The 17,217-nt window shown below is 41.3% G+C and overlaps 1 protein-coding gene across 1 annotated transcript in view; it reads right to left on the bottom strand.

Annotated features, from left to right (window-relative positions):
- Nucleotides 1–17,217, bottom strand: part of LOC106023517 (opsin-3-like) — a 78,699-nt gene that overhangs the window by 13,615 nt on the left and 47,867 nt on the right. Inside the window, exon 3 of the mRNA XM_013129619.3 lies at nucleotides 13,087–13,320. Within this exon, the coding sequence (XP_012985073.1) occupies nucleotides 13,087–13,320 (234 nt within the window). The remainder of the gene's footprint in view (nucleotides 1–13,086; nucleotides 13,321–17,217) is intronic.

Raw genomic sequence — 17,217 nt, forward strand, 5'->3', positions numbered from 1 at the left:
TCATACTTGCCCATGCCCTATAAACTAAATCTCTGGGTTGGGTTACATTACACTGCATGACTTCCCCTGGCTGAGCCACTGCTGTTCCTGCACTGGTGCATGGGGGGTGCAGTATGGTAAAGGAGCTTAATCTACCTGGGTGAAGGACAGCATTTTTCATCAGATACATTTTTTTTTTAGAGGAATCAAGATGCAGAGGCTTAGGCATGGAGATCTAGCTTCAAATGAGACATGAAAATTGGCAAAATTAATGGCTTCTAATGTTGCAGAAACCATATTTTGCACTAAGAAAATGCTTTAATGGGAAATTGTTCAAGCTACAAAATTGATTATTTTTTGTTTAATAAATCACATAGAAATCCCTTGGTTTTGCCTTGGTCATCACTGAGAGAGAAGGCAGTTAAGGTGAAAAGGAAGGTAAGTTTTCTGTGGTTTTGGTTAACCTACTTGTAGTGCTCACATATTGGCCTAAAGTCACCATACATGGAAGTTTTATAAAGCCCTGGGTGGTCTTGAGTAAGTTTTTTCCCTAAAGGGATAAAGTTATGTCTGAATCAGGGTCATCCATAAAGTACTCTGTATACAGCAATCAAGAGAGTTAAACACTGCAAACAAGACAGGAACAAGAAATAACACCTAATACATCTAATACATTGAAACTTTTGTCTTCTACTAACATCCAGTAAACTTTTTAGAAGTTGTTTCCCAGATGAAATAAGCAGTCCCAAGCATGAAAAGGCTTATAATTTGAATAATTGGTGGTTTATTTGATTTTTTTATATAATTTCACAAAATTGAGAGTTATTATAAGGGGAAAAGTAGGAGAGCATTGAAGACAATATGTTATTCATTGGAGTGTTGCTTTTGCCACCACATGTGTATGCCACAAGAGTGACCTACTGCCTATAAAGCATGGGAATGCAACTAATGAAAGGTAGGACCTTTGCAGGACTGCTTTTGCTGTGACTACACATTAGCAATAACAACTGGAAATATTCTTGGTCACGGGCATTTGCATAAGATCTACAGCACTGACTACTTTTGAGCATGAGATTTATGTATAGCAAGCGGTAGTACTAATGATGTTTGCAATTTGTTTAGATTTGACATCATGAGGATAGGATAGAACTGAGTAATTCCAGTTGCAAGAGATCTATAACAATCATCTAAGTCCAATTGCCTGACCACTTCAGGGCTGACAAAAAATTAAAGCATATTATCAAGGGCATTGTTCAAATGCTTCTTAAACAATGACAGGCATGAGGCATCAACCACCTCTCTAGGAAGCCTGTTCTAATGTATGACCGCCCTCTCAATAAAGAAATGTTTCCTAATATCTAGTCTGATACTCTTCTCATACAGCTTTGAACCATTCCCACACGTCCTGTCACTGAATACCAGGTAGAAGGGATCAGCAAAGATGAAGAGCCTAGGTAAGTGGAAGAAATTAAAAGAAATAAGCTAGTTCAGTGAAGCACTATGGAGACAGAAGGTGAACTGTCTGCAGTGTCCCAGTACGAAGAGAAGACAACTACCAAAGAAGTGCTCTTTGATAAATCAGAAGTAAAGGTTTATCAACTGACTACACATAAATTTAGTTTGAAAGCAGTTGCTATACCAAACATCAGAGGAACAAAGCTCTGTAACACCTCGTACTTCAAAAGACAAGAAACCTCAGATTTGCTTTCATTTGGACTCTGTTAGATTTCTAAATTGCATTTAATAGTGCCATTTATAACAAAAAGGGATTTATTATAATGAATTACAGGCCCTGAATAGTTTTATGTTGTGTTTTCCATGCTGTGGCAACCATTATTTCCTTGAGTACAACAGCTTTTTTGCCCTGAAGGAGGGACATCATGATTACATCATAAAATGAAGTTCTGTGGATTTGAATTAGACTTGCCAGGTAAATGATGAGTTTTGAGCAATAATCTAGCCTTTGATTCTCACATTTCTCCTGCTGTGAAATTAGGATGATGACAATTGTCTGCTTTACAAGGATACTAAGGATTAAATCAATTAACAATATTTGTTTAGAGGAGGCTACATAAATGCCAAAACCTATTCTATAACTAGGAAACATTATTTTATTTTTCTCCTAATCCACCTAATCTGAAATGATTGTTGCTTAAATTGTTATCTGGATACATGACAGCAAAGATATATGTGTTAGACACAGCAAAATTCTAGGAAGTAATGTCAGCTGGCAAAAAATAGAGAAAACCATCCTGGTCTAGATCAAATTTTAGTATTATGCCTCTGCAACATCACTAGTGATTATTCAGTGAATGAACAGGAGAGGAAAATAAGAGCTTCTGTTACCTCCAGGGTTACACTTACTTTTTCAAATCTTTTTCATCTGTTGAATTTGATTGTCCTCATAAAGCAAATAAATTTGTTGTTTATATAATCTGCTGCATTGCATTAGAGATTCTGTTCTTTTCAGCTGACCTATGCCTGCATTCAGCTTTCAAGCAGTAAATTGCAGCAAATACATAGCTGAAGTCCTACCTGTAAAATGTGGACATATTACAGAAAATCAGAAGCATTATAACTAAAATGGGGAATTTTGAGAGTAAATTAATACTTGACCTTAGGCAGATCAAGCCATGGGCTAAAATTCAGTCTGATTCCTGATGTAGCATTGCAAATGAGAAATCTACAACAGAACTGATCTCATAACATCTATTCACTGCTGTTTTAAAGAAAAGCACAAGTTCAGTCTACCTGTAGATTCTGTCAGCCTTTGTAGGACCTTAACTATCCACACCAAACTTAGGAATCAGTTCAGAAAAAGGTACCAAAATACCAGGTGCTTTCATCCAGCTTCTAGATCACACTGAAGTAATGGCGAGTGAGACACAGCACAGTCATTATCTTTTTTTTCCTGAATTTCTCTTAGCAGTGACTGAGCTCTTTATCATCCAGACTCTCCCATGAGGTCAGATGTACATGTGAAGCCAGCAAAGAAATACTGTTTTGGTTAAGTTTCTGCTGGTGTATACAAACAAGATGCCAAGGGATCTTGCTCCTAGGGATCCTAACACCTTTTAATTTAGGTGTGAATATACTATATTCCTTGCTTCTGTAGAAAGCTCTGAATACTGGAAACTTCCATTTATCTCTCAATTTACCCTGCAAGTTTAATGTTACAGGTGGAAGTATCTGAGAAGTAGATGATTGTAAATGGTGTCCTGAAGCTCCCAGCACAACTATAGGTTGGTCACAACAGGCAAGTGAAAGCAATTTTACTGAACCAGTTTTCCCTCTACAGGAGAAAAGTTGAGATGTGAAACTCTACAAATTCTTTGAATCTTTGAACAGTTTATTGTTTTATTGCCTTTTGGAGAAAGGCAATTATTTAGAGGTCAAATCTTTTCCTACAGATGTTTCCCTACTTGCCCTCAAACAGGCAGCAATGTTAATCTCCTGTCACTCAGTCACTGTAGTTAACTCTGATTTCCCTGTGTCTGTTAGGGTTAGTGTGACTATGATCCTTTCTATTGACCAGCATCACCTGCAACGATGTCAGGAAACAGCTGAGGCAATGGTCTGTCTTTCATAAGCTAATCTCAATGAAAATGTGCTAGGGTGGACGTGACCTCTTAAGCTGAGATTCAACTATATTTTTGTTTTGAAAGTTGACTTGATCAAATACATCAAAATGTTCAGCTGCATCATGCCTAGGGGCTTATTCTAAATTACACTGAAAACTTAAACCTCTGAAGAAACAGGCTGTCATCCAGGTTTTCAGAACATGCGGAAGAGACAACAAAAGACCTAGTAAGTATGTTATATGACAAGATTACTTTCTATATTATAGAATGATAGAATGGGTTGGAAGAGACTCAGGAGAGTGGAGTAGAAGGGAAGAATCACCTCCCTCAACCTGCTAGGCATGGTTCTTATTATGCAGCCCAAGATACAGTTGGCTTTCTAGGCTGCAAGCACACACTGCCGGCTCATGTGAAGCTTTTCATTCACCAGTACCCCAAAGTCCTCCTCTGTAGGGCTGTTCTCAGTCTATCTATTCCCCATTCTATACTGAGCTGGATGACTACCCCAACCCAGGTGCAGGACCTATGTTTCCCCAGTGCTACTACAAGGGCAATTTGGGAAGAGACATCAACATATTAGATGATGTTTAAAATCATATATAAAGAGATGCTGCTGTTCTTCACTTTCTGTGACTTCCAAAAAGAACTTTTAACTGGATGTCATTTCCAATGCTGCATTCCTTAGCCATAAATTGTAAGTCACTATATAGTCTAAAACATATAGTGCTTATCCTGCGTTTGTGTTCACTTGTGTGTACTGGTTTCCAACTTCATTTAATACTTTGCTTGCATGAAAAGTGTTCTGGCTGCCTGCTTCCTACTTTTTCCCTGGGTCTATAGAAGCAAGTCCTAAATCCTTCCATGATGTTAAAGCCAGTCCAGTCCTCTGAGAGCATCCACGTGGCAGGAGGCCAAGGCTAAGCTCGTGTCAACATACTCAGACAGGCTGCACCAAGGATGTAGCCTGAGGCAGCATGAAGGCTGGCTGGGGCTGCTTGGGACCCTAGTTAAATGCCCAGATTATTTACCTGAATCAATCTTTCTGTTGTGAGCCACAAGAGAAATTCCTGAAGTAATTTCGAACACACTCTATGAAACACAGTCATACTTTATGACAGCAGCAAAAGTGCCCTTGAGACCTTTCTTCTCCTTGCCCCTCAACTTTAAAAAGTGATAACACTGCATGCTGGGAAAGAAAAAATGTCAGAACATTTCTGAATTGTATTATAGTACTGTACCTAGTATAGAGTATTCTGCACTAAGAGATTATTTTGACTTTAGCCCATTTTCAGCTTAAAGAACTTGGGTGTGCAATTCAATTTAACCAAGAAATCTTTCCATTTCCAGATGACTGAGAAGGTAATGCAGCATCACTTCTTTATGTTGACTATTTACTCAAAGTCAGCCCAGCTACCAGTGAAGAGATGAAAAAACAGATCATGAGTATTGACATCTACATACACTCAATGAAAAATTATAACAACCTTTGATAATAAATCTGACTGTAAACCCACAAACCTCTAGAAGGTCATGAAATAAACTAACAAGATCTCTTTTCACAGCTTAATAGGTGTGTTCCAATTTAGTCATAAAACAAGGCTTGACACAATTTTCCCCGCATTGAATACTACCTTTCAAGATCTGTGGGTTTATGTCTTCATTAGGACATTTTATGTCCTCATCTTTGTCGCCAACATGGAAAGTGGGATTGAGTGAGCCCTCAGCAAGTTTGCCGATGACACCAAGCTGTGTGGTTCAGTTGATACGCTGGAGGGAAGGAATGCCATCCAGAGGGACCTTGACATGCTTGTGAGGTGGGCTGATGCCAACCTCATGAAGTTTAACCATGACAAGTGCAAGGTCCTACACCTGGGTGGGAGCAATCCCAGGCACAGCTACAGGTTGGGCAGAGAAGAGATTCAGAGCAGCCCTGCAGAGAAGGACTTGGGGGTGTTGGTCGATGGGAAAATTAACATGACCTCTCTGCAGTGTGTGCGTTCACAGCCCAGAAAGCCAACCGTATCCTGGGCTCCATCAAAAGAAGTGTGACCAGCAGGTCAAAGGAGGTGATCCTGCCCCTCTACTCTGCTCTGGTGAGACCTCACTTGGAGTATTGTGTGCAGTTCTGATGTCCTCAACATAAAAAGGACATGGAATTGTTGGAACAAGTCCAGAGGAGGCCACGAGGATGATCAGAGGACTGGAGCACCTCCTGTATGAAGACAGGCTGAGAAAGTTGGGGCTGTTCAGCCTGGAGAAGAGAAAGCTGCATGGAGACCTCATAGCAGCCTTCCAGTATCTGAAGGGGGGGCTATAGGGGTGCTGCAGAAGGACTCTTCAATAAGAATTGCAGTGATAGGACAAGGGGTAATGGGTTCAATCAAGTTTAGATTGGATATAAGGAAGAAATTCTTTACTGTGAGGGTGGTGAGGCACTGGAATGGGTTGCCCAGGGAAGTTGTGAATACTCCAACCCTGGCAGTGTTCAAGGCCAGGTTGGACAGAGACTTACATGGCATGGTTTAGTGTGAGGTGTCCCTGCCCATGGCAGGGGGTTTGGAACTAGATGATCTTGAGGTCCTTTCCAACCCTAACTATTCTGTGATTCTATGATTAGTTTTCCAAGTGGGAAAATGAGCAGCTTTAACAAAAAAAAAAAACCAACAGCATTATCTACATATTCCTTCAGTTTTAAAAATGAAACTTAGCTTTTGTTAGAAAAAATGAAAGCTGCACAACACCACATGAAAAATTACTGTGAAAATACGGCCAATTAGGAAGTGTTAATTTTTTGGGGGGGGCGTAGAAGGGTTATGACTATCATGTAGCTCTGTTTCCCAAAGCGTTTATGCATTTATTCTGCTCAGTGGATAATGTAAGATTGAGAAGTACTGAAAGGGTTCCAGGGTTGTTAGAAAACTGCATATACAAGGCACACATTATCATTAAAGAAAAAAGGACTCTTTGCTCCTGGTCTCTGTGGAGGTGCTGGAAGAAGGGAGCTGGCCCAGGCAGTGAGCCACTAGGTGAAAGGCATATAATGGTGGTGGTACAAGCTTCCAAGGGACCATTGCAAACACAGCGTGCATGCGAGGTGTCTGATGTGTGATCTCAGTCAGCACCAGTTCTCTGGATGGTGCCTTATCAGGCATCCTAATGCAGCAAAACAGTATGAAAATGCCTTCCCTTTTTCTCACAGTTCTAACCTGCTGGGAAAACTCCACATCCTTGCTGGGTTAACTCCTGTATCACACATCAGACTCCAGCACTGCTCCCTTGCTTCTTCACAGTCTCTCTGTAGAGGCTCTCAGGTTGGGCACAGATGGCTATTTTACCTTGTATGCACGAACAGTGAAGAAAAATCTGAAGACAATTCTGTGTCTGAGCAGTCCTACTGCAGCAACATGGCTGTGTGCCTGAGTAAGTGCTCACTTGTGAGAAGCACAGCTGCACACACATTGGGTCCAGGTCTCATTGAGTAACACCCTTTAAGTACGTCATTATCATTCAAATCTCATTGTCCACCAGAAGAAAAAGTCTTTGTAGCTGGCTTTCACTGTTCTATTAAATCATTCTATTTAATTTCTCCCTCACCCAACACCTCACCCCCACCCAGTACATGACAAATTTGGAAAGGTCACCGTATTAATTATTTTCAAGTAAGTGTGTGTATCCTTTTCAGCATCACTTCTCCAAATCTTTGGGGGAAATGACAGGATCAGCTTTTATTTTTACAAGTGCAGTGATTTTAATACAAGACAGAGAGTAGAAATCAAACCACTCATCAGAAGCTTCTACTCACATCTAATATATCCCTTCCCTCACACTCTTCCTCCTCACTTTTCCTCACAGGCACTTTCTGACACCAGAAATAGCACATTCTGGTAACAGGATTTGGGTGGACTTTTTTGCCAAATGTAATATGCAAAACGGTATTAGAGGGGCTAGCCTGAGTTTCAGTAGTCCAGGGAGCTTTAGGTGAGTTACCTGCATGACTAAATGTGTGGAAGTAATTAGTTGGAGCCCATGTGCTGCAGTAGAACAAGGCTATTTTAAGGTTGTGATTTATAATCTGATCAGTGTTTTCCAAATGATCAGTTCTGCAGATCTTTGAGTATTACAGGTTGTCCTGGGTTCAGCAGTAGCAGTCATTTTACTCCTTCTTAGTAGCTGGTGCAGTGCTGCCTTTTTGACTTTCAGCCTGGAAACAGCACTGACAACACCAATGTTTTTAGTTGTTGCTCAGCAATGTTTAGTCTGACCAAGGACTCTGAGTCTCATGCTCTGCCAGGGAGGAGGGGAAGCCAGGAGGAAGCAGAGACAGGACATCTGACCCAAACTAGCCAAAGAGGTATTCCATACCACAGCATGTCATGCCCAGGATGTAAAACTGGGGGGCAGTTATGCAGAAGGGCTAGATCACTGCTTGGTCAGGCTGGGTATCAGTCGGTAGGTGGTGAGCAGTTGTATTCTCTTCCTTTGTTATTTCTCTTATCATTGTTATTACTGATGGCACAAGGCTACCATCTGTGGGCTTATGACTGAACACCTCCAAGTCAGAATCCTGCCTAGATGTAGCGATACTGCAGCACCACTGGTGCCTCGGTGGGCTCACAACTTTAGTCGCTTGAGACTGACCCAGGAAATGACAGTCTTGCTCAGAATGTGTGTGTTAAAGCCCTTCCTGAATCTCTGTTAGCGAAGACAGGCTCTTCTCATAGGAGAAGGAAAACTCCTATCTTCAAACCGGGGCTGATGGAGCTCATCCAGCCTTGTATGGTCTGCCACCTAAGAGAAGGACACTCTTACAAAACCTACGACCTGTGGACTTTGCTGCCACTGTCCTAGCTCGCTAGGCCTGGCAGTTAAACCTCAGGTGTAAAGGGTGGGTCCAGTCCTGCGCAAGCTGCACCTCACCTAAAGCATCCGCTGCGAAAGCTGGAAGGGCTTGGCTCTCACTTGTCGGTATGGACAGGTGATGGTTGAATCGGTAGGTGACAAGGTGCATGGGAAGCTGCAGATCTAACCTTGCATGCGGGTGGACCAGCTCATGGGTAGTTCGCGATTGCTCAGGAGATGACAGCCCTGGTTGGACACTCCCTGATTGCCTAAAGCACCCTTTTCAACCAGATTTGCATATCCCACATGCCCTTGGTCACCATGCTTGTAGTAAGCATGGTTAAAGCCATTCCCAAAATCTTCACTCATGAAGCCAAGCCATCATTATTACTGGTGGTATCAGCAGTGTTTGTGTTATACCTCAGTTACTGGACTGCTCTTATCTCAACCCGTGGGAGTTTCATTCTTTTGATTCTCCTCCCCATCCTCCGGGAGTGGGAGGAGGAAAGGGGGGTGGGGGGAGTGAGCGAGGGCTGCGCGGCTGAATTGGCAGACTGGACTTAAACCATGACACAAGTTTAACTTGACTTAAATTTGGCTGTCAGTAGCAGTGCAGCAAATTCCTATTTTCTCTGAGTGTTAGCTTTAAATTATGAGAAATCATGAGTGCAGATTCACTCTCATCCATAACCATACCCTCTCAAGCACTCATTATTCACATTTTGACTTCTGTATCAATAAAAAATTAACTTCTAATACATAAGGTTAACCTCAGCAGCTGCTGAACCATCATTTTATCCAGCTAGTGATCCCTGATTGTCAGTGCAGTATGTCCTCATGTACAGTTACACCAGCCAGAAATATCTTCCATGTCAGGGTTCCTGTGCCATTTGTGCCATTCTATGGAATACATGAAAGCAAGATGCTCGCAGTGATCATCAAAACTGCAAGTCCATGGACTACAGAGAAGCTGCATATCTCTTGAGTGAACGCTTAATACCTGCTTACATGCAGCATGTGAAAGAGCAGGTTTCTGTCTGCACTGCTTCAGTCAGAGAAAGGTAGTTGAAGCTGTCATTAAAAATCTGTTTGTGGTGGCTGCACGTGTGGCAGTTTGAAGAGAGACAATGCAAACCTGACAGGGAGCTGTGATGGGAATAAAAACCACTGAGAGAGGTAAAAGGATGAAACAGAAAATCTGCATAACCACATTAACTGTGTAAGAACTATAAAGGACCAACGCATTGAGAGCCTGAGCATGCTGATGCTTCCCAGCTTGGCTGTGTACTTGTGTATGTGCTGCATTTTTGGTGGTCTGCAATGCAGGGAGAGCTGCCCCAGGCATACATAGCTATGTTGCCAAAGGGCAAAAGAGCCATTCATAACGAGGGGACAGAGAAAATGTAAGGTCCTTTCTGCTGTCTCTTCCATCTTCCCCCCAAGCACCATTTGGTTTCAGCCAATTTAGTGCTTCACAGCTTTTGTCAATGAAGCTTAATGTCTGCCTACCTGGTGTGATGTTATCTGCCCATCTTAAATACTGCATCTCTCTCCTCCTGGAGCACAGTGGAAGGAGAGCAGTGTGCCCCATGCCATCCCACCTGAGGGAGTCCCTACAGCTCGAAAGAAATTCACCATTTTCCTCAGTGCGTTATCACCTCAGGTCACTGCAGAAAGCAACTGCAAAGACAAAACTTTTTCTCTGGGGCTCCAGGACCATGCAAGTAACTGAGAGCCTGCCTGAGAGTTAATTTAAGGGTGTGCTCTGTAGGATGAGTTTTAAGGCTGACTCAGGGACTGATGGTTCAATGATGTTACACATTGATTTATAATAGCTGGAAGCTAACACCACAGCTGCAGTCAACCGATGCCATTTAGCAATCTTCAAGGCATGTCCCAAAGCAAAAAAGTTAGCTTATGCACAGAGAACTAAAAATTAAGGCATATGTTCTTGGTGTACTTGTAAGATGCAGGAGTAAATAGCCTCCTGTGGTGTCTCACATCTGGAAAGAGGACTGTGAAAAATGCAGGCCAAATAATTTCTGTGCTGGGAGGAACCAGCCTCCTGTGACAATTCTCAGCTAAGTATGAAGATGAGAAAAGCTGAGTGCTGGGAAGAAGACAGCTTTTCCTGAGGTGTTAAGCTTACAAAAAAGAACAAGTACAATGTAGCTGAGGTGCTGTGAACAGCAGTGATCCATCAGAGGAGGGTGTTACTATTGTTCCTGCTCTGAAAAGAAGGGGAATAGACAGAAGGATGTATTTCATCCTTTTAGAGTGAAGCTCATTTCCCAGTGTCAGGTAAACCCAATTATTTTTTACTGTTAGTACACAACGGCATAGCAGATAAGAGCTGTAGATTCGTGCCTGGCATTAGCTATTACTTATTTTGGGTTTAATTGCAATGAAAAGTGTTTATGCTAAATCTGACTGAGCTCCTTTTCAGGAGTGATTTTTGTTTAGATTTTGTTAACAATAAGGAAGCTAACTATGTAAAAAAACAAAACAACCCATACAGTGACCTCCAGCTGACAACTAATGATCAACCCTCCAAGACCAATTTGACTTTGCCCCCTTGCATTTCTTTGTTAAATGGTGGCAGCTGTGTAGCAGTAGGCAGCGGGAAACAAATGAAACATTCTCAGTGTTCCAAGAGTGAAATCTAATGCATCGGTCTTGCATCTGACTGAAGATTAAGGAAAGATATGTAAGAAACCACTTCCAGCTCCTTGCCATGGTGCTCCTGAATTTTTGCACTGTCTTTTCAGTTCCTGCTGCTAAGAAACAGCCTGCCTTGCCTCAAAACTGTCCTAACAGATCTTCCCCTTGCAGACAGATCATCCCACAGTGATCTTTCCATAGACGACATGATAAACTTGATCAAAAGTACACCCCATACTGAGAAAAGAAGTTAAGCATTCAGAAGTATTTCCTTTGTAGCTGAAAGATGTAGCTATTGCAAGGAAAAGGTTATTTTAGACAGCTGGCTACAGTCCTGTGATGTGCAAGCACCCTGATTTTATTGCTGCTAATCAACTTTTTCTCAACAGTGAGCCTTTGCTTTTTGCCTCAGCACACCCATAGCAGCATGACTGCCTCAGAAGCCTTTGGTGCTGCAGAAGGCACAGTTCTCAATAACTGCTTGGAGCACTTTGAGAATATAAAACCAGCCTTAATTGTGTGTATATCTGTGGATGCCAGGTTGTCAGCACAGGTAATTGTGCATGTGATTTTGTTCTCGAGACATATGGAAGCACCAAAGGCTCTGTATTGAGTTTGTGTGTTTGAAGACTCATATCTTTCCCCTGCATTCCATACTCTTGCTATTTAGGGTGTGCTCTGTGTGTAAATACAATGCCAAAATGTATTTGCAATCAACTGTTACAGCCTGCTCCAGTGATGGCAGCACAGTCAGATGATCTCATGGAAGCCAAGGACCTCAGTCAAACTGCTCAGAGAATAGAGAAGCAAGGCTCTGCTGTTGAGACGTTTCCATAAGAGTCGTAAAAAGTAAGGGAAAGGAGAAAATATTCCTATTCACTTTAGCACTTTTCAAATGGAGCTCTTGATATTTTTCAATGTCAGCTCAAACTAGGCTTTGGAAATGAAGTCCTGGTCTTGAGGAAGGCAACAGTACTTCTTCCTTCTGATTTCAGGAAGGTTTTATGGCTTGCCTGAGAGCTTTCCCTCAAACTCCAGAAGAAACTGATTCCTTGTTTAAGAACTTTAGGTTAGATGAACCAGACCAAGAATGACCTCAGGCTGCAGCAAAACTGGAATTTATTTGGCTGGTAAATTCAAAATATCCCTTGTCTCAACTCCATAATAATACAATCCTGCTGTTAATAAATTCTAAAAGTAGGCTCCATCATACACTGAGCAAGAAAAGGTAAAGGGTGGTTATTGGCTTTATAATAGTGCAACGGACATAATAAAGAAAGGAAATTAAGAGCAACATCTAAGATGTAACAAGAGAGATAAGGCTTCTTCATAAACCACACATATTTTTCAAATTTCTCACTGCAAAACCCTTTTAAAACTTTCAGATCTGCCATTATCAAACCTTAGAGTCAACACAGACACATTAGGAATTTCACTTTTGTGTACTGAAAATGACATTTACAGGAACAAGGGACCGGAACTGGATCTAAACATTTTAGAAGTGTAGAATTGGCCTTGGTTCCCATGAGACAAAATTCATTATCTATTTTGTCATGTAGCTGAACTAGGAATTTAACAGGAAGCATACAGAAGTCCAGAAAAAGTATAATTGCAATATTTTCAAGGGCATCTGTCACGAAAATAGTATTTGCAAATATTTTCCTCCTTCATACTGTTTTCAAGGTAATGAAATCCATTCTTCTTATTGTGCCTCTTCCCCTTCCCCCCACCATGTTTGAGTATTCTTGCAAACAGACGTCAGTACCTTTGGCAACTAGCTCTGCAGCATACAAATTGACATCCAGTGTGCCCTCAGAAGAACACAGTAATTCCAGTAAGCAAATATTTATCTGTTCTTCCTATCTAGCAATAATATTGTTGACTGCAAACTGCACCTCAAGACTCTAGTAATATCATCTGGACAAGCCTTGAATATCCTCGTAAAGACACATCTATATGTCACAGCAGTCAACAATACCTGACACACCATAAAGAAAATAGAATTTAAAAATAATATATGTCTTACCTGCTTATTCATGAGGATGTAGATAATGGGATTGCAAACAGTACTGCTTTTTGCTAGGATGGAAGGTATGACACTTGCAACTGGAGTCACCACACCTGGTTTACCAAATGTTGCAAGTAATGCTATAACTCCATAGGGAATCCAGCACACCAGGTAGCAGATAACTGTAGTGATCACCATGAACAGTACATGGTATTCTCTTTTGCGGGCAGCATTCTTGTGGATTTTTCCAACCTAGAGAAGGTGAATAAAAGGTAGCATTTAAGAATCTGAGCTGTTGGGTTGATTACTTTATGAACCTGGAAGTACTGGTCTTGGATCAGCAATGATAGATAATCAACATTTTAGTTGCACAAGCAAAACAAACACAAACGCAAAAGTTAACAAATAAAGTTTTAAGTGGTAGGATTCATCCATTCTAGACTATTTCTTCAGTACTTTACCATTTTGATACAAGGGCCTCCCTCCTGATAATCTGTTTTTTATAATCTTTAAAAACTGTGCCAAATACTGACATAGTTCAGCTATTGTGCTGGGTTTTTTTGCAGTAGCTCTGTGAAATGGCCATTAAATTTGACCCAAAGCCCATGGAAGTCAGCACAAGATTGGGTGGGGTGCAGATCAGGTTTGGGTGCTTAGCCTCATTTTATAGGGAGTATGAAAAACAGTTCTTAGGAAACGTTCAGAAAGATTAACTGCAGAATAACAAGGCTGGTCTCTCTAAGCATCTTTGCAGCCAACAAAATTAAGCAAACTCTGAAAGAAGATTAATTTTGGAGCCAGTCTCTCTCTACTGACTCTAGATGGATCCTCCACACACTAATGGTCTCCAGAGGTCATGGTCAATTCCTCAATTTTCCCCCAGTGTGTGTATAGCAAACCCAGATGTGCCAGCAGGACTTCAGGAAGTATTCAAATGTTTAAACCTTATAGATTGAATCTCATACTCAGCCAAATGTAATTTATGTCCACTTTAAGGTCTTTTTGCCTCCCTAATGTGGTACTTGAGAGTAAACAAAACCCGAAGGAATGAAGCCCCTGTAGAGCTATAAACATAAATAAGCAAAAAGACAGGTCCCTGGAATGTTTTGCCCAAAAAAACCAAAAACGTTTGAAAGTACGGCTTTAAGCTGATTCGGGAGTACACTTACATGCACAACTCTGTAAATGAACAGAACACAGTTAAAAGTAGAAGCCACTAACCACCCAAGTCAAATGTTATCTCCTGTTGCCTGGCACACAACTTGCACGTGCTAATGCAGTGGAAATAGTCAGAACTTTGCCTACGTCAATCTGGTGTGATGCTTGTTGCATAACATATGTGTTTATGTATCTCTGTGTTAAAAATATATAGAGTAACTGTGTAAGTACATATGGAAGGCAAAATAATATAGTGATGCTGTTTGGTTTTAGGTAATGATGATTCTAGCATTCTAGAGTGCTTGGCTCTATCTGGAGTTTCATTAGAAATGTTCCTATTGAAAGTAAGTAAGACACACAGAAACAGCATGGCAAAAATATTAAGTACTTTTCCTGTCTTGTATGATTTACTGCAAAAAGGCAATTACAAAATAAAATCCATCCTCTCTGAAAGCACTGTGACTATTCCTTTTTTTTTTTTTTTAATTATTAAAAGAACAGACTTGTCTCATAATTACTTTAGCTTGAAAAAGCTAAATAATGGATAATAGTCAAATCCTGTATTGCTTATTTGAACTGAATTTTTCATGGGAATTTTCTCTTACTGAAGAATCCAGAATCCCATGTTCAGTTTCTCATCAACTAACACCCCCAAGTCCTCCTCCACAGGACTGCTCTGAATCTCTTCTCTGCCCAACCTGTAGCTGTGCCTGGGATTGCTCTGACCCAGGTGTAGGACCTTGCACTTGTCATGGTTAAACTTCATGAGGTTGGCATCAGCCCACCTCGCAAGCCTGTCAAGGTCCCTCTGGATGGCATTCCTTCCCTCTAGCGTATCAACAGAACCACACAGCTCGGTGTCATCGGCAAACTTGCTGAGGGTGCACTCAATTCCACTGTCCATGTCACCAACAAAGATGTTGAACAAGACCAGTCCCAGCACCGATCCCTGAGGTACACCACTCGTTACTGGTCTCCAGCTGGACATTGAACCATTGACCACAACTCTTTGCATGTGGCCATTGAGCCAGTTCTTTATCCACTGAGTCGTCCATCCATCAAATTTACGTCTCAGTTTAGAGACAAGGATGTTTTAAATAAAAGACGAAAAGATGTGTAAAAGTGAAGTGACTGTCGGTGTGATTTTGGTATCTATCCTATTTTCGTATATTTAGCTTGTTTCCTCAGGAAGAGAAGCCTGCATTGTCACTGTGTTTGTGTCAATAGGTTAATATATCTGTCTGTCCGTTGGTCCCAATATCTTCCTTGTAAATTTGACTGAGGTTCTGAAACTTACTACATGGACAATGCTCCTTGACACTGAGTTCTTCACATACCACTAGAGCAGAAGGATCCTTCTAAATGTTCCCATTCAGAAGAAGAATGTGATGTGAAATGAACTCAAGTGAGACACCACAGAATCTACTCTTGTTTAATTTATGTTTTACTTTTATTTGTATTTTTTCCTCTCATCTTTCTCTTCTGATAATTAAAATGAGAAAGCTCTGATCACAGCTATTCCTGAAACAAGACATTCTTAATGTGTTCCCAGTAACTATCAAGGGTGACTTCCTGCTGCAGTCTTCTACAGTTTAGCTTAAAAACTCATTTGTCATGAGACAAACCTATTGGAAAGCAAACTTAGTTTGCTGTCATGCTCACAGGGCTTTCCCTTCCATGTTTATACCAACGTAGCTAATTGGTTTTATTTGTATATGCTTCACATTATAATTCTATAATAATTCTATATAACTCCAATATGATTTACAAGTACATTTACTACAGCATGTTGTAGTAAATCATATGATATTACTTACAGTCCTGGACACAAGCAAATTAGAACTTTAGGTCTAGGAAGTACATTTTTTTTTTTCACCCAGAATTACAGCAATGCAGGAATTGCAGCAATGGACCAGAAATGAGGAAGGATTATAAAGCTAATCATTAATGGTTCTAAATCCCAGGTGACCAGGATGTCCCAGCTTTCCAGAGGGGATAAGGACGGTAAGATGAGTCAACAGTATAAATGACATCTAGGAATCCCTTGCAATGAAACCCAAATGCACTCAATGTGTCTCTCAATTTTTACTTAATGTCCACAGTTGCTGCAGCTGTTAACTAAGTCTTATGCTTAAGTAACTCATCTGTTTTCTCAATGTCAGTAATCTCATTTTAGACTCATGGAATCATAGAATAGTTAGGGTTGGAAAGGACCTTAAGATCATCTAGTTCCAACCCCTATGCCATGGGCAGGGGCACCTCACACTAAACCATGTCACCCAAGGCTTCGTTCAACCTGGCCTTGAACACTGCCAGGGATGGAGCATTCACAACCTCCCTGGGCAACCCATTCCAGTACCTCACCACCCTCACAGTAAAAAATTTCTTCCTTATATCAAGTCTAAACCTCTGCTGTTTAAATTTTAATGCATTGCCCCTTGTCCTATCACTGAAGTCCCTAATGAAGAGTCCCTCCCCAGCATCCCTGTAGGCCCCCTTCAGATACTGGAAGGCTGCTATGAGGTCTCCACGCAGCCTTCTCTTCTCCAGGCTGAACAGCCCCAACTTTCTCAGCCTGTCTTCATATAGGAGGTGCTCCAGTCCCCTGATCATCCTCATGGCCCTCCTCTGGACTTGTTCTACAGTTCTACAGTTCCATGTCCTTTTTATGTTGAGAACACCAGAACTGCACACAATACCCCAAGTGAAGTCTCACGAGAGAAGAGGGGCAGGATCACCTCCTTCAACCTGCTGGTCACGCTTCTTTTGATGCAGCCCAGGATACGGTTGGCTTTCTGGGCTGTGAGCGCACACTGAAGCTGGCTCATGTTCATTTTCTTCTTGGTGTTCTGATACTCTGCCAGGAACCTCAGAAAACAGCCTCAGACTGGGTGCTGGCCCTGTCACAAGGACCAGGAGGAAAGCCATTACCTAGAGGAAGCTTGATTTCCTGAAGAAAAAAGAATGTGTCTATCCTTTTCCTTGCAGAAG

This window comes from Melopsittacus undulatus, chromosome 2, assembly GCF_012275295.1.
Source record: "Melopsittacus undulatus isolate bMelUnd1 chromosome 2, bMelUnd1.mat.Z, whole genome shotgun sequence".
NCBI classification, from domain to species: domain Eukaryota; kingdom Metazoa; phylum Chordata; class Aves; order Psittaciformes; family Psittaculidae; genus Melopsittacus; species Melopsittacus undulatus.